At 53.1% G+C, this 25,421-nt stretch overlaps 3 protein-coding genes across 3 annotated transcripts; 1 reads left to right on the forward strand and 2 right to left on the reverse strand.

Annotated features, from left to right (window-relative positions):
- Positions 1 to 3,555: 3,555 nt before the first annotated feature.
- On the forward strand, positions 3,556 to 12,749 carry TACR2 (tachykinin receptor 2). Its single transcript, XM_050305694.1, has 5 exons — positions 3,556 to 4,230; positions 7,576 to 7,770; positions 10,462 to 10,618; positions 11,165 to 11,361; positions 12,554 to 12,749. The coding sequence occupies exons 1-5, from the start codon at positions 3,833 to 3,835 to the stop codon at positions 12,747 to 12,749; spliced, it is 1,143 nt and encodes a 380-aa protein (XP_050161651.1). The 5' UTR covers positions 3,556 to 3,832.
- A 4,410-nt stretch (positions 12,750 to 17,159) lies between these two features.
- On the reverse strand, positions 17,160 to 19,209 carry TYSND1 (trypsin like peroxisomal matrix peptidase 1). Its single transcript, XM_050305652.1, has 4 exons — positions 18,215 to 19,209; positions 17,998 to 18,131; positions 17,726 to 17,911; positions 17,160 to 17,638 (listed from the first exon to the last, which is right to left on the reverse strand). The coding sequence occupies exons 1-4, from the start codon at positions 19,207 to 19,209 to the stop codon at positions 17,427 to 17,429; spliced, it is 1,527 nt and encodes a 508-aa protein (XP_050161609.1). The 3' UTR covers positions 17,160 to 17,426.
- A 1,309-nt stretch (positions 19,210 to 20,518) lies between these two features.
- SAR1A (secretion associated Ras related GTPase 1A) lies at positions 20,519 to 25,365 on the reverse strand. The gene is made up of 7 exons (XM_050305684.1): positions 25,289 to 25,365; positions 24,863 to 24,937; positions 23,932 to 24,051; positions 23,385 to 23,450; positions 22,948 to 23,051; positions 22,298 to 22,429; positions 20,519 to 21,669 (listed from the first exon to the last, which is right to left on the reverse strand). The coding sequence occupies exons 2-7, from the start codon at positions 24,918 to 24,920 to the stop codon at positions 21,553 to 21,555; spliced, it is 597 nt and encodes a 198-aa protein (XP_050161641.1). The 5' UTR covers positions 24,921 to 24,937; positions 25,289 to 25,365; the 3' UTR covers positions 20,519 to 21,552.
- Positions 25,366 to 25,421: the final 56 nt, after the last annotated feature.

The raw sequence follows: 25,421 nt of genomic DNA on the forward strand, positions 1-25,421 counted from the left end.
TGCGTCCTGGCCCGGAGCAGGGACAGATGGCGTTGAAAATCAGCGTCTGGTGTCAGAGGAGATGAAGTCAGGGCAGCATTTGTCCTTAAGTTACCTAGGAAAGAGACTGGAAAACCCCCGAGCTGTGTGCGTAAAACTGTGCAAGCAGTCAGTGACACGGCATTTCGTTAGGTCATACAATATACCAAAACCTTGTTTAGAAAGGCTAAAAAATATCCCTGGAAAATTCTGCTGTAAAAAGCACCATGGCTTTTCCATGCAGTGCTACATTCTGCTTCTGGGAAACAAATAATCCAGCCCAGGACCCATCCGGTAGCTCTTTAATGTTTCTGAAAATAATACAATGCCCCAGAGCATTCGTCCTCTAAAACGTCACAACTTCCATTTTTCAGACAGATTTGCAAATATCCCTGACACTTACCAGTGGTGTGCAGCCTGGAAATAACATCACATACCGTGGAAATAACATTAGAGTCTGCCACAGGTTCTTCAAGTCTCATGGGTGTCATCCCCATCCGAACATGTTCCTGTCACTTAGACATCTTCCTTGTTTGAGTATTTACTTAAATTAATAGTTTTGGTGTGACTTTCTTAATGCCTTGCCTTGTCATTTGTGCTGATTTCTGCAAATAAAATTTCAGGGCAGGTCCAGCTGGATGGGGAAGCTGATTGAAAGGAGTGTCCGTTTTCCTGTTGTTTTCACTCTGAACGGAGCCAATGCATCAAAACAGGTTCCTGTTATGAAACTGTATGAAAATAATTGACTAACCTCTTTCTTTGCCTAAATCCCAGACTTTGTACATTGAAATGACATAACTTCTGGGCACAGTTAGTACAGTTCAGCAGCAAACAGTGGTTAAAAGTAAGATGTTATGAACTGCCTGTGGTGCTGAGGGTCCTTCTTGGTTGTGTTCTCTCCCTCTCAGCCCAAGGCAGCACAGAGCAGCAGTTTTCCAGCAAGGAGTCTGGCATCTCTGCCAGCATTGAGGCAGATCCTGCATTACAGCATCTGCTCCTGGGACCATCCCATAGCTCAGCTACTGATGGTTTTGTTCGTATTAAGGATCAGTAACTTCCACATTTCCTCACTCATCTCCAGGGCTACCCTACCGGGGTTGTCCCAAGGACAGTCATCAAAAGCTATGGACTGCAGAACATTTGACCCAGGGAACAGGAACGCTGCAGAAGAGGAACTGAACCCACAGCCCTGCATCAAAGTGTGTCAGAAAGACCCAAAGCTTTTCAGAGCTACTAAGAGGAATTTTTCTGCTTCCTTCCAGCCCGTGCCTGGCTGATAAAGCTGCAGGCCAGCTGCACTTTCCCCCACCCAAGGTGGATGCTCATGGTCCTGCTCTCAGACCTGTTCCCTGGACAAAAGTTCTTCCTCTCAAAGCAGTCCAACTTGCAATACAATTAAACCCTCTACTGCCTGTATTACCTTGTATTATGTTTCCAAAACACAAAACATTTCTCAGTCACCCTTCCTGACCTTGCAGACCTGCATCTTTTGTTTGCATCTCTCACCCTTTGCTCAGACCTGGGATCAGTGACTCAACACAGGAACATTTGGCCTTGAACAATCCTGCCCATAATAAAAACAACAGTGAAAACAGCCAAACCCAAAAACCCTTCTCCCAGATAGTCCCCTTCTCTGGCATAACTCCAAAATCATTGGAGAGATGAGTTTTACCCCAGGCAAATGTGACTTCCCTGAAGAATTTGGAGCCCACCTTTATCAGAAATCACTCCAGTTTTCAAGTCAAAAGGTTGACAGCACACACTAAGTCACTGGCAGGGCTCCAGGATGATAACCTTGTCAATGCACAACCAGCAAAGGAATAAAAGGTGTGGGTGTGGATAAAGGAAAGCAAATCCCTCCTGACTTGTACAATGAAATATTGACCAAAGGGTGACTGTTCTCCGATTATCACCCAAGTAACAGATCAGGAACCAGGGCAGACGGTTCAGAAGAAGGTTCCTAGGAAACCTGGACACCCTGACCGTCTTCAAGTGGTTTCACCACTGGAAGGTCATTAAGTACAGTCCTTTTTCCAAGTGTTTGCTTATGCTTTGCTTTCCATGACTGATAAAGCACTTAAGCTGCGCTCTCACCTAAACATAGGGAGGGTTTTGCTCTGGTTCTCCTTGGAATTTGCAGAGATTTGAGAGGTGAAGGAAAAGAAAAAGTCTGAAGAACGCTATTATCTGGTGAATTCATGTTGCAAATCAGGAACAGCCCTCCTGGAGACTGTGTACAGAAAGTGAAAGGTCCATAAGCTGCTTAATGAGGCGTCAGCAGAAGACTTTGAAGAAGAGCCTGGAACAGCTTTGCAATGCATGCTGGAAGATATGGACAAGCGTGGTTTTGCAGTTCCTGGGTAGGGAAGTGAGTGGGATTGCCTGCAGGGAAGTCTATTGTGAAGAGAAGGAGATATTTAGTACCACAGGTGCTGATTTCTTACAAAACAACACTTGGGTAATATCATATCTGCTTTAAAGAGTTGCAGGGGTTAGGTGATGGGTTATCCCAAGGCTGCCTCCAGAAATTAATTAAGGAAGGAAAGAGTCCAGGCTGAGCTGGTTGAGAGGATCCTGAATGGATAAATACTGCCCTGTTACAGGAGAGCCTGGCACAAGCTGCAGCTCCAGGACCTGGCAAACTACTGCCCTCCCAGCACCCTGCATGCTTTCTGAACCCTGAAAAAAGGTTTTCATACCTGAAGCGCTTTCAGCTTCCAGGAGAGCAGGCACGAGCCAGTGCCAAGTACTCTTGGAAAGCTCAACCTCAGTTTGTTGTTTATGTTTCTGCTCTGAACTTAAGAGCTGGCAGCGAGCAAGAACCTGTGCTCCGAGCAGAGTCAGGGCTTCCTCTTCCCTGTGAGGACCCGAAACTTCTGCTGGTGTGAGGGCACCACATTTCTAGAGCGCACCCTGGGAAAGGGGATGCAGCCACCTAAAAAGAAGGGCCTTGCTGAATTGCATTAAATGCGGCTTCTCTCTTGCTGTGAGAGCTCGTGGCAAAACCAGGGAGAGTCCTGGAAACTCAAGGATTGCAGCACTGGTAAATCTGGCAAAGTTTACCTTTGCACTTATGCCTGTAAAATCCTGATACAGCAGCATGACCATTTCAGAGGTTATTAAAAACAGAAGGGGGGGAGGAAACTTCAAGTACCACTTTGCCACATTCCATTTGATGTCAAACTGGTTGTTTAGTTTTTCCCCAGAAGAGACTCCACCTCCTTTCAAAGTCCCCTTAAAACCTGTAGAGATTTTATCCCAGTGCGACTCCTGCCTCGCATTCAGCAGTTACACAGGGAAAGAGAAGCAAATGTCCTCAGTCCCGCTGCAGAGGATTCAGACACCTGGTTCTTTGGAAAAATCCCTGCCCTGGAAACGAATTTCCACTTGGGTTGAAGTGTTTTATGGCTTGATACTTCTATTTATATTTTCTTGGCCCTAAAAGTAATCTAAAGGAAGACACTGCTTGTCACTGACCTGGAAAAAACACTTTCCTTCCCTCCATCTTTTTTCTTCCTTTTCAGAGGAAAAAAGAAACTTAAGGGAGAGAGATGTTTGTTAGGTTTTGCTCTTCAAGTGGAGGTTAAAATGCCAGGGAAGAAGGAGGACACCCTCGGCATCGCTCATCTCCTCCTGGAACTGCACTGCACCCCTTGGAAAACAGGATGAGAGGACGAGGCACCTCAGCCTCGTGTCTTTTCAACAGCCCTCAGTTACCTGCACAGAAATTCACACCACCAGCATCTACTGCAAGAAAACGAGCAAATGCCAGAAGATTTTCCTTTACACTTGCATGAAGTAGAAAGCCACGGGCATGTTGCCTGTTTTTAATGCCAGCAACGTTTCACAGGCTGACTCCCTCGAGGACAGCGGCAACTGGACGTGGGTGACCCAGTTCACCCAGCCAGGGTGGAGAATTGCTCTGTGGGCTATCACCTATTCCTTCATCATCATCACATCCATCATTGGCAACGCCACCATCATCTGGATCATCCTTGCACACAGGAGAATGAGGACTGCTACCAACTACTTCATCGTGAATCTGGCTCTTTCGGATCTGCTGATGTCTGCTTTCAACACCATCTTCAATTTTATTTACGCCAGTCACAACGTCTGGTATTTTGGCGAGGAATTCTGCAGGTTTCAGAACTGGTTCCCCATCACTGCAATGTTTGTGAGCATTTACTCCATGACAGCCGTGGCTGCAGAGAGGTAAGAGGAGAACGGAGAAGACAAGGTCCAAAAAATCCACTGTAAATCATAAAAAAAAAAAAAAAAAATCACTGCAATACTTTGTGCAGTTTGCCCCTACATACCATGTCAGGGGCCTTATCAGCAAAGTGGGAGAAATACCAAACTATGGGGTTTGATGCTAATTATGATGTGATCTTCTGTCTTATCCCTGGCCTGAATCACACCCAAATCTGTAACTAGTGGAAGTGGCTGGTATTTTGTTGTTCCCACATTACTGACCATAAATTGTTTCCCAGTCATCCTGCAAACTCTTCTGTGGGTTTTAGGGTTTTTTATGTTGTTTGTTTTTTTAAACCATCAGAAGGATATTTCCAGAGAAATGAGAATGTGCCGTGGGACCCTGAAAGTATTAGCATCCTCAATCCTGCTGTGAGTCCAGCAAAACACCACAAATAATGGGAATTAGATCAGAAATGGCAGAGTCTGCTCCCATAGTTCACTAGAATGACTTATTCCAAGAGGGAGGGAAGTAATAACAGTGATTTTGTTTGACTTCTGGGGTAATTTGGTACTTTCATAATATTCTCTTCCGTCTGCCAATTCACGTTTACTTGAGCTTAAATTTGTGGAGTCTGACTGTGTTTACAGCTCATTGTTAAATAACATGGAGCTGTTTTTCTTTTTAATAGAAAGTGGCCACAAGTTCGTGGGAATTTCCTCTCTTACGGGCGATGGTGTGTACAAGAAGTAGAGGAGGTTAAGCTCCCTTCTAGGCTTTCTACCGTCCTTCCTTCCATCCTTCCTGTCTTCCCTCTGTTACTTCCACTCTCTGCCTGGCACCAGGAATATCTCTGCCTTTTCCATCCCGTGTCCTTGTCTTCCCTGGGACAGCCAGACCCAGCACCCAGAAACACTGGCAGTCCTTCACCAAACCCTGCTGTTGCCTTTGCAGTTTCCTTCAGGTTTCCTCTGTTCCTTATCAAGCAAGGGCACTTCCAGCTCCCTGGGGAGGGGAGCCATCCAAAAAGCTGTCCCGCCCCGCTCGCAGCTCGTTCACACCGGCACAGGCGGCCTCAGGGAAAAAAAATCAATACGCGTATCTCACCAGACAAACAAACTAGGAGAGGAATGAGGGCTTTCCCCCTTGTGTAATTCCCGCTGAAGCCCGCGCCGGAGCCGGGGACACGGCCCAGGACAGGACAGGACAGGACAGTGGCCCCTGCGGCCGCTGGAAGGAGCGCTCACAAGCGCAGGGATGGGGATGAGTGACGTGTCTGTCAGCCTGCAGCTGTCCAGATGAAAGCACCTATACAGCCAAAAATCTCTTCAGTCACGTGGCACGGACCAGAAAGAAAACTTGGCACCTCACTGCACTCACCATATTTAGCTGTTCTTTGCTTAGCCTTAAAATAGACCCTGCCACGGTCCCCTGGAAACTCGCCGCTTCCATTTATTGTTGTGAGGACTTGCCCACTCAGGCTCCGCTGTTTAACTTCGATAAACAATGTCTTTTGAAGCATTTTTTTTGTAAGGAAGGAGGCTAAGGAGTGACAGCTCTGGGTCATCTTGGTCTCTGTGGAAAATTCCCTGGTGATACTGGGTTTAGGATCACTCTGTTTCCCCATTCCAAGCTGCTCTGTGTCCCGGAGCAGCTCTTTCCCCTGCAGTGCTCCAGGCACAAACGTAGTTTATCAGTTTCCCAGTTAGCAAAGGCTCCTAGGACCTGTTTGGAAAGTGCACAAGCGTGCCCAAAATGGTGTTTTGTCTATATGGGGGGAGGACCAGAGAAAGGGTGCCAGGGCTGTGGTCCCAGCATCCTGGGATGTCACACGGAGCAGGGCACGGAGAGAGAGCACAGGGAGCATGAGCGGCAGGAGGGCAAAGGCAGTGCTGCCACACAGCAAGAGTGGCCAGGAGATCTCAGCAGGTTTGGTAAATCTCCCAACTTTAGCTCTCCTAAAATCCCAGCTCACCCCTGGCCGAGTGGAAAGCCTCCATTCAGCAGCCCTGTAACACTCTGACGTGGGCTGTGACAGCACAGGGACTGGAATCATCTATTCCCAGGGCTTGCCATTCTCTGAGAGCCACAGATGATCATTTCAGGCACTTCTGTGGGCAAACACCCTGGAGAATATTCCACTGGATTCCTCCCTGACCAGACTCGAGCACTGTGTAACACTGCTCACAACAAGCTAATGAAAAGTGAGGTGACATGAAAATTTTATAGCTAAATAAGGCTCTGCTGCCCTGCAACCCTGTCCTGCAGAGCTCCCTCCCACCGGCCTGGCCAAGGGACAGCACAATTTGCCATGATTTTTGCTATGAAAACTCGGAGGCAATAGGCATTTGCCACTCTGTTTTGCCTTTGTAACAACCATGACAAAGAACAGGGGAAGCATGACAAGAAATGCATAATTGATTATGTACTTGTTACGACACCGCGTGTTTCCACACAGGGAACTTAAAACCAGAGAGTGCCCCGGGGCTCATGAGTAATCCAAGAGTCAGAAGTGCTGTGAGGGCTCTGAGCAGGTGTGGGAAGGAGAGGTCAGCACTTCCCTTCCGCTGCAAGCACAAGTGCTCCGGCATTTACAGACAGGGGTGGAACAACACAAGTTTTCCACAGCTAAAAATCAGAGGGGAGAAATTCAGGGTAGAGGATATTCAAGACCCCAGTCTGCTCTTGTGATAATGAGGCATCAGAGATCAGCATACTTAGGAGGAAACACCATACTTGGCTGTGGTTTTTTGGGTAAAGAATTTGAAAAATTAATTTAAGAAGGGAAAAAAGAAAGAGAGAATACTTTTTACAAGGGCCTTGCATGACAGGACAAGTGGGAATGGCTTCACACTGACACACAGAGGACAGGGTTAGATTGGATGTTAGGAAGAAATTCTTCCCCTGTTAGGGCAGTGAGGCCCTGGCACAGATTGCCCAGAGAAGCTGTGGCTGCCCCATCCCTGGAAGTGTTCAAGGCCAGGTTGGACAGGGCTTGGAGCCCACTCAGGTGTCCCTGACCATGGCAGGGGGTTGGAACTAGGTAATCATTAAGGTCCCTTCCAACCCAAACCATCCTGGGATTCTATGAAAAATTCCATAAGGGAAATATTTGCAAAGACCACATGCAGAAGACGTAAGATGACTGCTTCCTCCCCAGACCAGAAGCATCCACCCACATGGGTTTAATACATCCTGCCCTAAGACCTTGCAATCATTCTCTTCAGAAAGGATCCAGTTCCATGATTTATGGCCTGGAACCTACCAAAATGTCTGTATTAATAAAGTCCACTACACAGTCCTTGCTCCATGTGCTGCACAGGTTACCAATGTAACTACGAAAGCCTTACCTACGTTTCTTGCAGGTACATGGCCATAATTCACCCCTTCAAGCCCAGGCTCTCTGCTGGCAGCACCAGGGTCATCATTGGGATAATCTGGCTGGTGGCATTCGGGCTGGCCTTCCCGCAGTGCTTCTACGCCGAGATCCTGACGGACAACGGAACCACGAAGTGCATCGTGGTCTGGCCCGATGACGTCGGATCCAAGCACCGGCTGACGTAAGAGAAACGATAAATCCCCCTCAATTGGGGCAGAAGTTCACTAAGGAAATTAATTCCATCTCAAACTGCTGGTTAGGGGGAGTGCTGGGAGAGAGGGGCAAGGGAATAGAGGGCTGGGCAGCCAATCTACGCTCAGTTAAAGCCAGCTGGGGGAAAAAGCTCCCAGGTGATCATGGTTCAGGATAAAGAAGGGCCATGTGCCATCCTGCCCTGCTTTGAAAACGGGTCATAAGATCTAGAAACCCCAAATACAGAGTTTGGTGGATTTAAGAGAAGCCAGTGCCAAAAGTCTCTAAACAAGCAGTAAACGCTGGTTGCGAAAATTTTGGATTTTCTTCCCCCCCGGGGCAGGAGGAAACTGGGCATCTTTAATGCTGAGAAGCCATGCAGTTAGTTAAAAATTATGCTGCTCTTTGTGAGGAGAAAAGGAAAATAAATCCTTAGAGGAGCATGTTTCAAACATCCCGAGGTTTTTTTAGCCTGATCTATCTGAGCACGCATCTGCGCTCCCAGAAGTTCCTAAGCCTCGCAGAGATTTCCTCCTGCTTTAAAACAAGATTGTTCAAACAGATGAAACAAGCCATACCCCACATGGAGGGGATCTGCTGTGATTACTCGTTATTCAAAGCATGTGATACACAGAGCAGTTTGAGAGATTTATCAAGCAGAACGTATTTATGCAAAGTAGTAATGGAAGAACTGCGGAAAAGGAACAAAGCCATTAATAAAGTGGAAACCATTTTTCAAATCAAAACCAAGTGCTAAACTCCCTGAGTTCACTCTGCACGCTTTTGCCCAGCTCCATGCACATTTTTCCTTGCTCAGCCCTAATCTCTGGCAGAGAGCTGGGTGCCTCCTAAGGTTAGTTATTACCAAACTAACAGGTTTTCACACCAGGTTCTTTCTGGGATCTCCAGCTGAAGAGCAGCAGCTCCTGACCACAACACATCATTCACTAACTCACTGCCCCTGAGCAGCCTCAGATCTGCAGGTGTCAGCACCTCTCCTAGAGAGGAATTTGGAAGCCACTGCTCCCCAGAAATCATACTGAGTGATGGATTTGCTGGGACAGGTGCCTGCAACACAGACCATGGAGAAAAAACCACGTGCAGCCATTCATGTGCTAGACCAAATAATGAGGGACAGAAATACTAAGAAACTCAAAGAAAACCCAAAAGAATGGAGAACTGAGTTCTGCTGTTGACTGTGGGTCCTCTGAATCCTTTGCAATTGAGTAAAACCAGCCTTCAGGATTTCTAGACTTCAGAACAAAGGAAAATCCTTTTCTGCGGGAAAAATGTGTATAATTATGATTAGAAACAAGTAAAAAAAATCACCCTAAACAATGCACTGTGACTGCCAGTGCCTGAGAAATACTGGGTATGAAGGGAATGAATCCGTAGAAGTTTAACCAGAATAAAGAATCTTAACCACAGAGGATTTTTTTTTTCTGGTGACAGCTTAACTTTGCAGTGAAGCAGTAAAGCTACAGGACTAAAAGTTGCTTTTTGCATGTCCTCAAGCTTAGCAAGAGGATGTAAGCTTACATTCTCTCCTCCTCCCTGGATGGGAACCCTAAAAGGGCTTTGCTGCACTCCACACACATCATTAGACCTCCAAAAGCGACACTGCTCTGAGGGCAACTGGAAAAGGAGGAAGACAGGCAGGGACAAACTTGCCACATTTCACAAATACAGTATTTTTCTGTATGCAGCCAGTGCTCTGGTATTTGCAGCCACCCCCAAGGAGCAAACACCACCGAGGGCCCCCAACACCCATTTTGCCAGCACTCTCAAAGCAGCTGATTTGGGAGTAACCCCAGAGCTTTGTCATACTGAGAAAGACCATTTGCACCCACCCAGCCTTTTGGGGTCACTGCCAGCGGCGTGTGCCAGAGCCCTCCTGCCTAATCCCAGTTTTCACACTGTTTATGTTAATTTGGCAGCTGCTGTAGCTGAGTGAGCAGGTTGTTCCCTTCCCATAAATGGTGCTTGCTTAAAATAATCAACCCCCAGCACGAGGGAACCAGCAGAAGTTTGTGGGGTAACATGGAAAGCTGGGAAGGGCTGAGGTAAAATAGGAGATGTCAGTGCTTTCAGCTGGAGCAGTAACCATTAGCCTGTTGGTGATACCTAAGTGTGCAGACAGAGTTAGAAACAGAAACAGCCAGCTACACAAAGACAGGCAATATTCCTTCCCCACTCTCTGCATCTTGGTGCACACTGTCAGCAGCCTTTTGCTGTCCCCGATCCAGGTTTTTTCCACTGTTGCCACTGTTGCATTCATCAAGTTCCTGTATAATTTTTGGACTATTCCTTTTCCATTCCTGTGATTTGAAGGTTGGTAGTTTCACAGCCACGAGTCTCAGCCATCTCTCCCTCCTGACTGCAGTGGGATAGCAAAGATCAGTGCAGGTGACCACAGACTGTCACCCTTTGGTGAAAGATAAGTTATGTTACTCTGTCTTGAAAGAGCAATGAATCCAGCCCAAGGACTCCTCATCACACCACAGGAGAGATGAGGTTCTGCTGTTTACAGAAGTCTCTGTAACAACGTTTGTAGTCAAAATTTCTGCTTTGTGGCTGAAGTTGATGGGAGCCAGCCACGCATGTCCAAAAGACAATTCCTGAAAGAGCCCTCCGAGAGCCATTCCGACTGTGAAAAACCCTGCTTGTCCTTCTCTTTCAGGTACCACATTGCTGTGATCGTGCTGATTTATTTGCTGCCTTTGATGGTGATGTTTGTTGCATACAGCATTATAGGAATCACTCTGTGGAGCAGCGCAGTTCCAGGCAACCACCTCCACAGGGTCCGCTATGAACACCAACTTAATGCCAAAAAAAAGGTCAGAAGTGAAACTTAAAATTAATTCCAAAATGGAGCTTGCGGGTGGTACAAAATCTCGTGGGATTGGGCACGAAAAGTTAACAAAATATTTTGGGCTGGGGGTAAAGAGCATCCCCCAGCAAGTTTGAAAAAAAAAAGGTGATTCCTTCAAGGAACAAAGGCTCACAGCACTCCTCAGAGAGTAGAGCCACGTGTTGCAGGATAAACCAGGGTAAAACTCCTGACAGGGTGCAGAGGTTTCAGCATGACAGCAGTGTTCTCATTTCCCCACACATCTCTCCGTCGGAGCTGCAAGCAACTCCTCTGCAGGGATTCCACTCGGTGCACCAGGAAACATTTGCTTTAACTCCCTCCCTGTTCCCAGTTTCCAACACCAGGGCTGGTTTCTTTGCCGTAGCAGCCCAGGTCTACATTCCATGCGTTGCACTTCCTGAGGGCAAACCAGATCCAAAACAAAAGCAGAACTTCCCATTGCCCCAGAAAGCTCAGACAATCACCCGGAGTGACAATCACCCGGAATAACCCCCTGGTTTTGTTTTCCCAGTTTGTGAAGACCATGGTGGTAGTGGTGGTCATTTTTGCTGTCTGCTGGCTGCCCTATCACATCTACTTCATCCTGGGGAGCTTTAAGGAAGACATCTACCAGCAAAAGTACATTCAGCAGGTGTATCTTGCAGTCTTCCTCCTTGCCATGAGCTCTACCATGTACAACCCCATCATATACTGCTGCCTTAACCAGAGGTGAGTAGTGTGCTCGTGTGTGTGCACAGAGAAAACAAAAACCTCAGCCTGAAAAAGCATAAAGCTCTGGAGGTGAGAACAGCTGGGATTTTTCAACTGCAGTCCATGCCCTGAGTGAACAACTTATTTTATACTTTGCTGATAATGTGAGATGGGGCACACTCTGAGTGAGATTTTAACTCAGCCCTCAAGATTTTCTGCCTCGGGATAAAATGCAGGCAAGCCCATGTAAAATCAGCCACGTTTGCAACCCAGTTCCACACGCAGACTATTCTACTTCCAAGGGAGGCGTCTGTAATCCCTGCGGTGCATCTGCTGAGCTCACGCTGGGCTGGCTCAGCCACCTGCTCCTCCCAGGCCACCCCCCCAGCACAGCCCTGAGCCTCCCCCAGTCCCGGGGAAGCAGGAGCAGCCCAGGGGGGTCCTGCTGCAGGTCCCATCTGAGCACGGACGAGGGAGTCCCCACGAGGCAGCAGCTGGGAGAGCACAACCCCATCGTGCCAAAAGATGTCCCTCTTGCTCTGTGCTGGTGTGTCGGGATGCAGAGCGTGGGAGCTGCTCCGGCTGCCCGTGCATCTTCCGTGCCAAATCCTGCACCCATAGCCCGCCTCTCCCTTCAGCCTGGCTGCATGCAGTGAGTTCCAGGATGACCAAATGCTCAGCTCCAGAGGGACGCTGAGAGGCTCGTTTCGAACAGCACCCTGCCTGTAAGCTTGCAAAAGAAGACAGTTTTGCAGCCCATCTAGCCAACCTGTATTTAACATGGAACACCTGGACACGCCCTCTCCCTCCTCTCTCAGAAAGCAGACGGCTTCCTCATTTAATTATTCATGTTTTTTTTAAAAAAAAAAAGCTTCCAGTGGGTAAAAACTGGTATTTTCTTCAGGTGCTCTGTGTCTCTCAAATGCTGTTACCAGCATGGTCAGCCTCATCCACTGAGCACATCAGACAGCCTGCCATTTCACTGATCTTATATATTTACTTAAAATATATGGAAATCTGATCATAAACTCCTATTGCACCCCCCTCTGTGGTTTTATACATTTAGCTCTCCACCTCACTGCTTTGATTGCAATAGAAATTATTTTATTTCCATGGTCATCCACAGGTAGAACCGAGTCACGAGTTTGTTCATTCTCTGTGCAATTAAAAAGATCATTTCCCCACTGAATTTCTTTTCTCACATTCACAGGTTTCGTTCTGGTTTCAAGTTGGCCTTCCGGTGGTGTCCGTGCATAAAAGCAACCGAGAAAGACAAACTGAAACTTACGTCCCCCTCTCTTTACCAGACAACCCTCAGGAAGTTAAGAACAAGAAGTTTCAACACAGAAACTCAGCTGAATGAGAAAGAGGAGACATCATTTACCCTCACCCGACTGAAGCTCTGATTTCCTCCTCCCTGGTTCTGGCTCTATCCTCACACACCATGTCAGAGCAGCAGATTTGCAGAAGCCCAAGGCAGCTCTTTTTTTTCTGGAGCAACTGTTTCCTACAGGACTTCTTTAGATGCCATCAGTAGTAAGAGCAGCCTGCTTGGTAACGCTTCTGACCATGTAGGTCCAAATATCACCCAGCTGTGGACGTAAGTTTGGATCTCCCTTACATCAACAACCGCGATACAGAACAGAGATCACGCCCGTGAGGTCAGAAGAGCAGCAGACCTGAGGCAGTGCCCATCAGTGGAACAGCAATTATTCTCTTCCACATTATCAGCAGCCAGGTGTGGGCTGGCCTCTGGTTTGGTCAGTGCTCATGGATCCAACCTGAATCCTTTCCCTCCTTTTTAGTCCTAACAGCACCCTGACCCATCCCTCTTTTCCCAGATAGTCCCTTCATCTTCTCTTTCCAGACCTACCCCATATTTATTCTCACTGCTCTTCTCTTCTCAGATATGAAAATAAAGGCTGAAACATGTCATCTTCCAAGCCTGAGGCATTATGTGCAGGCATGCAAAACAGGAGGAGCTGAAATATAAACATTACATACGAGTAATACAGCACTTAATACTGGTGTGCACCTCATAATCACCTTCACCTCTCCCACAGGTTTGTAAAGAATATCACAGAGCCAAACCTTAGTAATTAAAAAGCTCCTATAGTGCCAACAAGATCGTTATTTGAAATAGTCCCCTTTGCTCTGTGAAAGCAAAACTGCAAAGTGCTGCCAAGCTTAAATTCTCCAGTAAATCCAGAGAAAAGATTTGTGGCTTGAACTGAAAGAGGACTCAGGGATATGATTTTCCAAGGCCTATTTAAATACAAGAACCCGTAAATACATCTTCCTTGTCCACTTCTCCACCTCTCTGGCTACTGGGGAGAACAATTATGTTATGCAAAGGCCCAACAAACTTGTCCCACTCATGGGACAACAAGAGCCCGGGGCTGTATGCCCTTCTGGAAGAGTTCACTATTTTATGTCATTCCAGCAGGTGGTTTCTGGTACAGATGTTACCTGGCCACCTGCTCCTCCCAAGGCACCCCCTGTGCAGCCCCTGACAGGCACCAGTGTCTGCTGACAGCTCAAGGCACAATCTTCCTCTTGTTCGGTGCAGAAAGCAGAGGGTGATTTCTTCAGGTTGCAAAAGGAATTCCCTGTGCTCTGGCAGATCCTGAGGTTTCATCCCGCAGAAACAACAGTTCCGGGAGCAAAGACACTCAGAGCCCCTGTTACACTGGAACGTTTGAAGAATCTCATTTCTAAGGCAAAGGAATGAACAAAAAGCACAGAACGGGGTTCAGAAGTTCAGAAACACTTTATTTTGCCTTCTGCTATTTTCTTAAGAAAACAAAACAAAACAAGGACTGCTTGTTTTAAAACTCATTCAAAAGGCTTCTGAGAGAACCCCCAGAGGAGGAAGGAGCAGATGACATTACAACAGTGGTATGCAAGTGGTCTTTCCCCCAGGAAATATAAGATTTTTGTGTCCATATTGCAGTAATTACATCTTAACAATTAAGAGGACTGTGATTTTATTCACCAAGCCTAAAAGCTTTAAGAAAGACATCTCAGTCATTGCTTGGATAACATTGGAGACATTTCTTCAGACAGTTATAGCGTGTGATTCACTTGGAACAGTTTCCTAGGGGTAAGAAGTAGTCTGGAAATGAAAATCCCACCAGGTCTCCCTTTGGAAAAGAACTGCTGTGTCTTATCAAGTACATCAACCGTGGTCCACGGTAGGAAAAGTTGCGCTGTTAGAAACACAAACTCACTCCCTATTTGTTATGAGCTGGATCCAATAAACAAAACGACCTATGCCAGCATCTCCAAAATTCACAGCCACCCTGAGACCAAGTTTAACTTCCACTTTTCATTCCCCTCTACCCTGCCCTGAGCCTTAGCTCTCAGTTGCCAAAGAGCTCCAAAGCCAGGTGCCCAGGCACGGCTCACACCACCCCTACAGCACTGCCCTCAACGAGCAGGCACAAGATCTGCAAACCTTCCAAGCAATTCAAATGCAACGTGTCCCCTGTGCCCAAAAAGCTCTTCCCAAAGCACTAAGCCACCAGCCAGCAGCACCTCTTCCAGAAAGAGCCACTAAACACCGGTTCACGCACATCAAAAAAGTTTAGTATTTTCACAAGTATCACGTAACACTAGTACCAGTAACACCAGTAAAAGGTTTAGGTGTGTTTTTGAAGATGCTGCGGAGCTGAAATTATTTGGTTCATTTTTGGATCACCAGATAAATGGGGAGACGTTGATACCTGGTTTTGTTTTCTTGAAATACATCACACGCTAGAATAGACCAGAAACGTTCCCAGATGGACAGCTCTGGCTCTTGCATTGTGACTAAAAGGCTTTAAAACTCTTTCTGCAGCTTTCAAAATGAAAACAGTTACACAAGAGCAGCACCTGAGGAGATTTTTCACTTCACCGCGCTGTCCTGAGCTCAGCTCAGCCCTCCAGAAGCCGCAGGACGGGTCATTCCCCGAGGAATGCGGAGCTCCCCATGAGACCCCGCACGGAACGGGCACCGAGCGCTCCCCAGCGAGCCCTGCCAGCCCCGGGAGCCGAGCCGAGCCGAGCCCCGAGCCGAGCCCCGAGCCGAGCCGAGCCGAGCCCCGAGCCGAGCCCCGACCGCCACCGCAGCCCCCCAGCTCCTCCCGCCGGGCCCCGCACAGCTCCGGGGACTGCCGGTCCCGCCGCGTCCTCCGGGAACACCGGGAGAGACCGGGAAAACGCGGGGGGGGGGGGGCGGGGGAAAACCCGGACTGGATTTTTCCCGGAGTACGGAATGGGGGAAAACCCGGACTGGATTTCAGCCGGAGTACGGAATGGAGGAAAACCCGGACTGGATTTCGGCCGGAGTACGGAATGGGGGAAAACCCGGACTGGATTTCTGCCGGAGTACGGAATGGGGGAAAACCCGGACTGGATTTTTCCCGGAGTACGGAATGGGGGAAAACCCGGACTGGATTTCTGCCGGAGTACGGAATGGGGAAAACCCGGACTGGATTTTTCTCGAGTACGGAATGGGGAAAACCCGGACTGGATTTTGGCCGGAGTACGGAATGGGGGAAAACCCGGACTGGATTTCTGCCGGAGTACGGAATGGGGGAAAACCCGGACTGGATTTTTCTCGGAGTACGGAATGGGGGAAAACCCGGACTGGATTTCTGCCGGAGTACGGAATGGGGGAAAACCCGGACTGGATTTTTCCCGGAGCACGGAATGGGGGAAAACCCGGACTGGATTTTTCCCGGAGTACGGAATGGGGGAAAACCCGGACTGGATTTTTCCCGGGGCACGGAATGGGATTAAAAAAATTTTTAAAAAAGGGGAAAAAAAGGAAAAAAAAGAAAAGAGTCAGCCCTCACGAACAAACAGCGGCGGCTGCGCAGGCCCGGCAGTCGCGGCCCAATCAGCGCTCGAGCGCGTCCGTCCAATCGCAGCCCGCGCTGTCCCTGCGGCCCCGCCCCACCCGCTCTGCCCGCCCGACCCGGCCTGGCCCGGCCCCTCCGCTCGCCGCAGCCCCGGCGGGCGCTGCTGGGGCCGGGGAAAGGCGGGGGGAGCTCCGCGGGCCCGTCCGGGAGCTCTCCCGGGACAAGGGGAAGGGGGAGCGGCGGCGGAGCCTGCGGGGACAGCGGCGTTCTTGGAGACGGGCAGGGCGGGGCCGGGCGGCCAGGGGGCGGGGCCAGTGCGTGCAGGGGGGCGGGGCCAGCACCATCCCGCCGCGTTTGGCTCTGGGCTTTGGGGTTCTTTTGGGCTCGATTTAGGTGCGGGTTTTGGGGGATTATGCACACTGTCCCGGGTCACAGTCCCGCCCCAGCTCGCTGCACCTGCTGCGCTCCCCGCACCCCTTGCGCTGCTGCAAGGGACATCCCGGGGGGCTGCAGGACAGGACAGGCCCGGCCCGGCCCCTCCGCGCGGCCCCGCCCGCCGGCGGCGGGGGAGAGCCCCCGCAATTTCACGCAGGACGAGCAGTGGCTCTCTGCTGACGTGGTGCTGGAACTGACCTCCCTCCTCAGCGCTGTGCCCCCACTCCAGCTCCTGACTCTCTCCAGGACCCCAAGAATATGCTCCCACTCCAGTGTTGGACAGCCTCCAGGACCCCAAGGATATGCCCCATGTTTTCAGTTCCTGACCCTAACCAGAACCCCCGGACCCAAAATAACCTCATCCCCACTCCCACAGAGTCCTGAGCCACAGCAGGACTCATCTGCCCTCCCTATCCTGGACCCCAACCCTAACACCGACCCAGTCCTATACCCCTGACCCAGAATATCCCTTGCAGAACCTGTTCTTCCCCTAGTCCAACCCACACCCCAGCCAAGACCCCCACCACCACCCCCCACAGCCGCTCAGCACCACGGGACACCAGGGCCTCAACTCACAGCATTTATGGCTCAGGGGAGAAACTAAAACAATACAAACCCCAAATCTCCCCAATTTGGGCCTGTCAGCAGCTGGCAAAGGCACTGTGTGGTGTCCCTTGCCTCAGAATGCCCACCCTCCACCGGCTCTGTGGGGTCCAGGCGCTCGGGCCCCACAGTGAAAAGGGGCTGCAGCAGCTCCACCCCTGGCACCTCGGTCCACGGCACAAGCCCCCTGGGATGGGGGGGTCAGAGCTTGCTGGAGGGTCCTGGCTGCTGCTGGAGCTTCCAGGCCGCCCGCACCCCCTGTGCCGCGCAGTTGAGCCCGGCGAAGGCACCGGGGTCACGGGTGCGACGGTACCGCACCACCAGGGGCTGCAGGACCGTGATGGGGATGCAGAAGTTGAGGTGGGGGTAGGTGGCCCCTGCACTGTTGTCCCGGGTGTTGCTGGCCACAATCCCTGGCAGGGAGAGGAACGATGCCCACGTCACCGGGTCTGGCCAGGGGGCAGCCACGGGACCCCCTCCCCACTGCACCCCCGGCTCACCCATGAGGCACCCGCTGCGGGAGGAGAGGAGGGGGCCACCGCTGGAGCCCCCGTGCACGGCGCAGGTGGTCTGCAGCATCACCGGCTGCCCCTCCACTGCCACCACGGCCGAGAGGATCCCCGCTGTCACCGAGGGGCCGCACACCCGCCCCAGGGCACCGAAGCCCACCACGCTCACCTCTTCTCCTGGGGGCGAAAGGGGGAGGCAGGAGGTGGGTGCAGAGGGGGTAATTTCCCCCCGCTACACCCCGCGTCCCCCCCCCGTCGTTTACCTGGGAGGAAGGTGTCTGCCAGGCACGGGGGGAGGAAGCCTGGCACGCTCTCCTCCAGCTCCACCACGGCCACGTCAAAGGGGGACGACTCCTCGGTGGCAAACACCACGCGTCCCCTGAGGTCTGCGGCATCCCTGAGGACAAGGCAGACGAGATGTCATAGGGGGGGACTCGCAGGCCCGGGGAGGGGGACGAGGCGAGGCGCGGCCGCGCTCACCGTCCAGGGCCAGCTGCCGGCGTCACACGGAGCGGGGTTCTGGCCATCACCACGTGCCGGCAGGTGAGGAGCATCCTCGGCGCCAGCAGCACCCCGGAGCCCCACGTCGCGCCGCACTCCACCAGCGCCGTCCAGCCCAGCGGGTCCCGCCCGCTGCTCGCCGGCACCGCTGCCACCCAGGCGGGCACGGGCGGCACCGCGACCGCGGCCTCGCCCAGCACGGCGGCGCTGCCGCGCAGGATGGCGGCGAGCGAGCAGAGCAGCGTGAGCCCGACCCACTCGGCGCCCTTCCAGCACAGGGACGCGGCGATCACGGCCACCACGCGCGGCCCGCCGGGCGCGGGCACGAAGGCGGCGCCGCCCTCGGTGCCGGGCAGGCAGCGCGCGTCCGTGAGCACCAGCGCGTTCTCCTCGCCCGCCAGGTTGCTGACCACCCCCCGGCTCAGCGTGTTCAGGAACAGCTCGGGGCACAGGTCTCCGAAGGGGGTCCCGCAGGCCAGCAGCGCCTGCCCCTTCCGCAGGCAGCCCGCGCTGCCCCGCGCCGCCCACCCGCCCGCGGGCTCGTCCAGCGCGGGCACCCGCAGCCAGGCGAACCAGGGCAGCGCCCGCGGGTCCGCACCGCCACCCTCCTCATCCTCCGCCGCCGCCCCGAACCGCCACCGCTCGGCCGGCCCGAAGCCGCGCTCCAGCGCTCTGCGGAAGGGCGCGCAGGGCACCAGCGCCAGCAGCCGCGCCCCGAGCTCCCAAGGCGCGCCCCGCTCCCCGGGCACCAACACGCGGGGCCGCGGGCACGGCCGCAGCGCGCTGGGCGCCAGCGCCGCGGGGCTCTCCCAGGCGGCGGGGCCGGCGCGCAGGAAGGGCGCGAAGGGGGCGGCAGGGCAGAGCACGATCGCGGGCCGGCGGCTCAGCACCACCCCGCTGCAGCCGCCGCGGGGCCCCGCAGCCCCCGGCGCGCCCCGCACCCGCACGGCGCAGCACGGCGGGGCCGCCGCCATCGCGGGCACCGCCGAGCCCCGCCCCCCGCACCGCCCCCCGCGCCCATTGGCCGCCACGCAGCCCCGCGCCCTCCCCATTGGCTGCGGCGCGGCGCGCACGTGGCGGACACGCCCCCGAGGGACCCGGCAGGGGGGTGCGGGACCCCCGGCCCGGGACTGACACCGGGACCTTGGCCCGGCATTGACACCGGGATCCCGGCACGGCACTGACACCGGGACCCCGGCCGGCATTGACACCGGGACCTTGGCCCGGCATTGACACCGGGACCCCCGGCACGGGACTGACACCGGGACCCCCGGCACGGGACTGACACCGGGACCCCGGCACGGGACTGACACCGGGACCCCCGGCACGGGACTGACACCGGGACCCCGGCACGGCACTGACACCAGGACCCCCGGCACGGCACTGACACCGGGACCAACACCGGGACCCCGGCCCGGGGCTGACACCGGGACCCCGGCCCGGCATTGGCACCAGGACCCCGGCCCGGGACTGACACCGGGACCCTGGCCCGGGACTGACACTGGGACCCCGGCATGGCACTGACACCGGGACCCCGGCCCGGGACTGACACCGGGACCGACACCGGGACTGACACTGGGACCCCGGCATGGCACTGACACCGGGACCCCGGCCCGGGACTGACACCGGGACCCCGGCACGGCATTGACACCGGGACCCCCGGCCCGGGACTGACACCGGGACCCCGGCCCGGGACTGACACCGGGACACCCAGCACGGGACTGCCCCTCGATCCCTGCTTCCCACGGCAACACCAGGTCCCCGGTATCCAGGGACCCCCATGTCCAGGCTTGCTCTCCACCTTCCCGAGGGCAGCATCTCCTCCGGGGGCTCACTCGCAGCAGGAACGAGCATCAGACCTCCACCGCCACCACCAACAGAGGTATCAGGACCGGCAGAACCACCCTGGGAGAGACAAAATCCCCCCAAACACCAGGAGCCTGAGCTGAAGCTCCCCCCCAGCCCCTTCCTGGTGGTCTGGGCCTCAGCAAGGGGTTGTTACACTAGAGCAAAGCCCCTGTGACCCACCAACCAGAGGTGACTCTTCCATCCTGCCCGAGTTTCACTCAGTGGCTGCACCACAGAGGTAATAGAAAATATAGAATAAATAGAATACCCTGAGTTGGAAGGGACCCACAAGGATCACTGAGTGCAGCTCCTGGCCCTGCACAGGACACACCAAGAATCCCGCCGTGTTCCTGAGAGCGTTGTCCAAACCCTCCTGGAACTCTGCAGCAGCTGTTCCGACCGCCACAGCAGGGCCCAGCCAGTGCCAGGCCAGACTGAGGCTCCTGCCCCCTGGGAGGAGAAAGACACGTCTTTATTGAACTGAAAATGAGTGCCAGACAGTAATGAAAGTCCAGACAAAAGAAGTCCATCGAGAGTATAAAAGGAACCGGTTTAGTCTACATTAATAACCTCATGATATGCAAATGTCAAACACCTCCATGCTACAACAACCAAAACAGCTTTGTGGTTCTCACTGCAATGGTGCAGACAGAGGACCCGACACCCTCAATGGGGGGGTCTGGCCTGAGGGGGAACCAGGCAGCCCCTTCCCACTGTCAGTGAGCGCCGGACACCACCCCCTAAAACCTGCACCGGGTGCTCCTCTCCAACTAGGAAAAAAAAAAAAAAAAGAATAAAAATCCCTGTAAACTAAAGAAGCTGGGATTGCACACCTCAGTCCCAACGGCACGTCGTCGTCGGTCAGCGTGACACAGCACAGCCACCCTACAGCTCAGTTAAGCCCAAATGCTATGTTTATTGAGGACTTCTAATATCGTGATACCTTGGTTCAGTAATTCGTGAAATACCTAAATACCGTTAAATATATTTTTTAAAAAACCCTAAGCCAGACTCTGGACTAAACAAGATGAACGTTAAACTAAAAAGTTAGGAGGGACGCCGCTTACATTAACACTTTTTCCTTTAAAAAATATAATTGCTTTTTCCTTTTCGTTTTTTTTTTTTTTTTCTCTTTTTTTTTGTTGCTGTTTTTTTGTTTTTGAAGTCAATTGAAACCACAGTGGTGAGACGTGCTCTCTTTTTCAGCTGTTACGGTGCAGCGTGCAGAGTTTTGACTTCCCAGACCGGAGCAGCACCGCTGCCAACTGAGCCGACAGGGACAACTCCTGCGGAACGGCGCTGCCTCCCCCCGCCGCGTGGAAAAGAGTGGTGTCACCACTGTGCCATAAGGGCAGCCGGAAAACCAAGGAGTCTCTTGGTCAGCGCGGTTGGAAAGCCTTCCGCGTTCTAATAGAAAAGTCCATAGGAAGCTGTGAACGGGATCAGTCCAGAGGAGCCGAACTCTCGTGTCAGTCAATGTACTGCGATAGCCAGCGGAAGCCCTCGCCGTAGCCTTGCCTCTTGAGCACGCTGCACATGAACACCTCCATGGGGCGCGCGTTCAGGTCCTTCAGGGGCACGTTTCCCTGGGGAAATCCAAACGGGAGTCAGAGCCGCGCCCCTGGAGCCCTCAGGGAAGTGCCCAGCGAGCCACCACCATCCAGGGACGCCCCTCTTGCAGCCCCCTGTGTTTTGTACAGCTCTGGCAGTTTCAGATCTTGCCCGAGGGCATCGTCAGCGTCCAAGCGTGGAATGGTTTGGGATGGAAGGGATCTTAAAGACCACCTTGGTGCACCTCCCTGCTATGGGCATGGGCACCTTCCACTAGCCCAGGTTGCTCCAAGCCCCAACCAGCCTGGCCTTAAACACTTCCAGGGATCCAGGGGCAGCCACAGCTTCTCTGGGCAATCTATGCCAGGGCCTGCCCACCCTCACAGGGAAGAATTCCTTCCCAATATCCCATCTAACCCTGCCCTGTGTCAGTGGGAAGCCATTCCCCCTTGTCCTGTCACTCCAGGCCCTGGTAAACAGTCTCTCTGCATGTTTCCTGTAGGCCCCCTTCAGGCACAGGAAGGAACCATCATCATTACTATTGAGAGAATCCTGTGGACAAACTCCCAGTGGGAGCTGAATGAGTTTCTGGATGGAGCCTCACTCTGCAAGGAAAACAGGCGAGCCCTCACCTCCATATCCAAGGCCTGGATGCCTCCCTACCTTTCCCGTGGTCTGCCCATAGAGCCCAAAGATCTCCCGCAGTTTCTCCTCACTGATGGCCTCGGGTCTGTCGATTTTGTTACCCAGGATAAGGATTGGCACGTTGGATATTGTCTCGTCTGTCATAAGGGCCTGAAGGGCAAGAGGGAGCAGGAGTTGAGCAGAGGCAGTAAAAAAAGAGCTGTTGCTGGAAGAAGGTGGTTTTGTTTAAGCTCTGTGGCCAACAAGGGCTGTTTTTTTGGTGATTCCATGCTCCTGGGGAGGACTCACAGAGTCATTTAGGTTGGAAAAGACCTCCCAGCCCACCGAGTCCAACCTGTGCCCAGCCCAGAGCACTGAGTGCCACGTCCAGTCGTTCCTTGGACACCTCCAGGGATGGGGATTCCACCACATCCCTGGGCAGCCCCTTCCAGTGTCTGCCCACCCTTTCCAGCAAGAAATTCCTCCTGATGCCCAACCCAAACCTCCCCTGAACTCAGGAGCCTGTGCTCCACACAGAGTAAGGGCATCCAGGCTTCTCATTGGAAGTGCCAATCCAAAGCATTAGACTCTCAAAACACACTTTGCACAAGTTCCAGCTCAAAAAAAGGACTATTATTTGTAATTCAGGGTCTTGGGAAAGGGGGGAAAAAAAGAGAAGCATTATTTACATTAAGCTCAACTTTGGATTCCATAAGCCGTGAGTGATCTGCACAGTCCACCAGGAAGACAATCCCGTTGATGGCAGGCAGGTAGTTCTTCCAGACCCGGCGAGCTGGAACACAGAGGGACAAACACAGCCCCATGAAAACATTGTGCTTTTTTTGTGCATTAAAAAAAAAAGGGAAAAGGGCAGAAACCCCTGTTTAATAACTTCTAGAAACTCTGAAAGATCAGCACTTCAAAATAAATTCATATTGGAGTCCCCCACACCTAAAAATACTTCAGGCACAACGGAGCACGAACTGGTAGTGCTTCCTTCCAAACAATCCCACAGACAGGAGGTTCTTTCCGTGCATTGCTCCATAAATAAGCCCAGGTAGTGAATAATTAGGCACTGTTAATTGCTGATGCTTGTCAGTATAAATTTTTGGTGGTTTTTCCTTACCTTGTTCATGTCCACCAAGATCAAAAGTCGTGAAGGTCATTCCAGCAATCGTCAGCTCCTCTGATGCTGAAAAAAGGGAAAAGCCAGGGATTCAGGAAAATAAACAAGCTGTCACAGAATTCCTTGGGGATTTGCCTTGGCATCACATATGCTTCTCCAATAGGGAATTCCCTGGATTTCCTGCAGAATTCAGTGACTGAAACAGAGCTGTTCAATAAAATCATGAGCGGGAGAAAAGGATTTCTCCGGCCTCCCACTGAAGCCTTTTCATCTGCAACGACTATCATTTACTGTGCTTTTCATCAGGAAAATTCTCCTTCCCCATGACAAAACCCTGTTGATTGAACCACAACAGTTCCTGGGTGTTTTATCCTTCAGAGGAAAACACAAATCCATTCAGCTCGGGCAGCTGCAAACTCAGCTGAGGTTTTGAGACCCTCAAAGCCCCAAGGGCAGAGTTTAGGCCACCAAGGTGCCCTTCCAACACCACGTCCCCAAAGTTCCAGAGGAAAAGCTGCGCCGGGAGGCTTTTCCCAGAGAGACTTACTGGGATGTAGCGTGGGGACGTGCTGACCCAGCCTGTCATCTTTGAGCATGTGCAGCAGAGTGGTTTTCCCTGCGTTATCCAGCCCCAGGAACACCAGCTTTCCAGACTTCTTGTACAGACCTGCGAGGAAGAGGAACGAGGCAAGAGGAAAACTCCAGTGGAGCTGGAACACTGCTGTTTTTAGGGAAGCCCTTCTCCCAGAGCTCTGCTGCCACCTGTGCACGCTTCCAGCAGGGAAAACACAACGCAGGCTTTTCCCAAGGCAAAGCATGCTCGTGTTTACAGCAAGGGGCACCCCCTAAGCTTGTCCTTCTGTGAATATTCCATTCCTTTCCCCCCGGCACTTGCCAGAAGAGGAGTGTGCAGCAAAGTATTATGGGCTGTCTGATGCCTCAGCAGGGTATTTTGGACGTGAAAACTGAACAAACTCATAAAATACAGCAGCGAGCTGCTCGGGAGAAGGGGCGAAGCAGGGCAGAGCGTGCAGTTCCCTTCGGATGAGCTGATTTTGGCCGCAGGAAAGCTCCCTCAGGTTTCTCCAACGGGATTTCTCCCCATCCCACCCCTCTCACCCCTCCCTCCCAGGGGTGCTGGGGACAGCGGGCACCCCATCCTTCTGCAAGGAGTTTCTCTGGAGCTTCCTCTGCCTGGGGCTGAGCAGACCCAGCTGCCCCCGTGCTTCTAAAGGGCAAGAGAAACACACAGCGGGGGCCAAATGCCTCCAAACGCTCCCAAAGTTTCTCCTCATTAGTGTAAAAAAAACCCCTTTATTGCCGTGCAGCCTCCCCACCACACTTTACCCTGTCCAGAGCTCCACTTTAGGCCCCCCAATCCCTAATTCTGGGGGGATGTGGGCACCGGGAGATGCCAAACCTAACCCGGGGCAGCCGAAGCATGGTGCGGGGAGGGGTGGGGGACACCGTGGCATTACCTAAGAACTGCAGGACGCTGCTGAAGCCGTTGTAGAGCCATTCGAAGATGAAAGACATCGCTGGAGATGAATCGCCTGCGGGACGCGGGGAGAAGAAAAACCCCCAAAACGCCGGAGTTACGAAGTGAGGGGGAGGGTGGGGTGGGGGGTGATGGGGGTGATCGAGGGCCGGGAGTGGGGCGGATCGGGGGCTCAGGAGGATCGGGGAAGGGGCACAAGGAACGAGCCGGGCCCGGGGGTGCGAGGGCGCTCCGGCCTCAAGGGCGGGCGGCGCGGCCTGGCCCCCGCCCCGCCCCCGCCCTGCCTGCGTGTCACCCCCGCGCCGCCGCCGCCGCCCCGCGCCCGGCCCCGCCGCCCCGCCGGGCCCCTCCCGCGCCCGGCCGGCTCCCCCGCCGCCCCCTCGCCGCCCCCTCGGCCGCCGCTCACCCCCGGCTGCCCCCGGGCCGCCGCCACACAGCCCCGTCCGCGGCCGCCGCCAGCGCCCCACGGAAACGCGTCAGCGCCGCCCCGCCCGCTTCCGGCCCCGCTGGCTCCGCCGCGACACCGCGACACGGGTTCG

This window comes from Myiozetetes cayanensis, unplaced genomic scaffold (assembly GCF_022539395.1).
Source record: "Myiozetetes cayanensis isolate MyiCay16 unplaced genomic scaffold, myiCay2020 scf10, whole genome shotgun sequence".
NCBI lineage: Eukaryota > Metazoa > Chordata > Aves > Passeriformes > Tyrannidae > Myiozetetes > Myiozetetes cayanensis.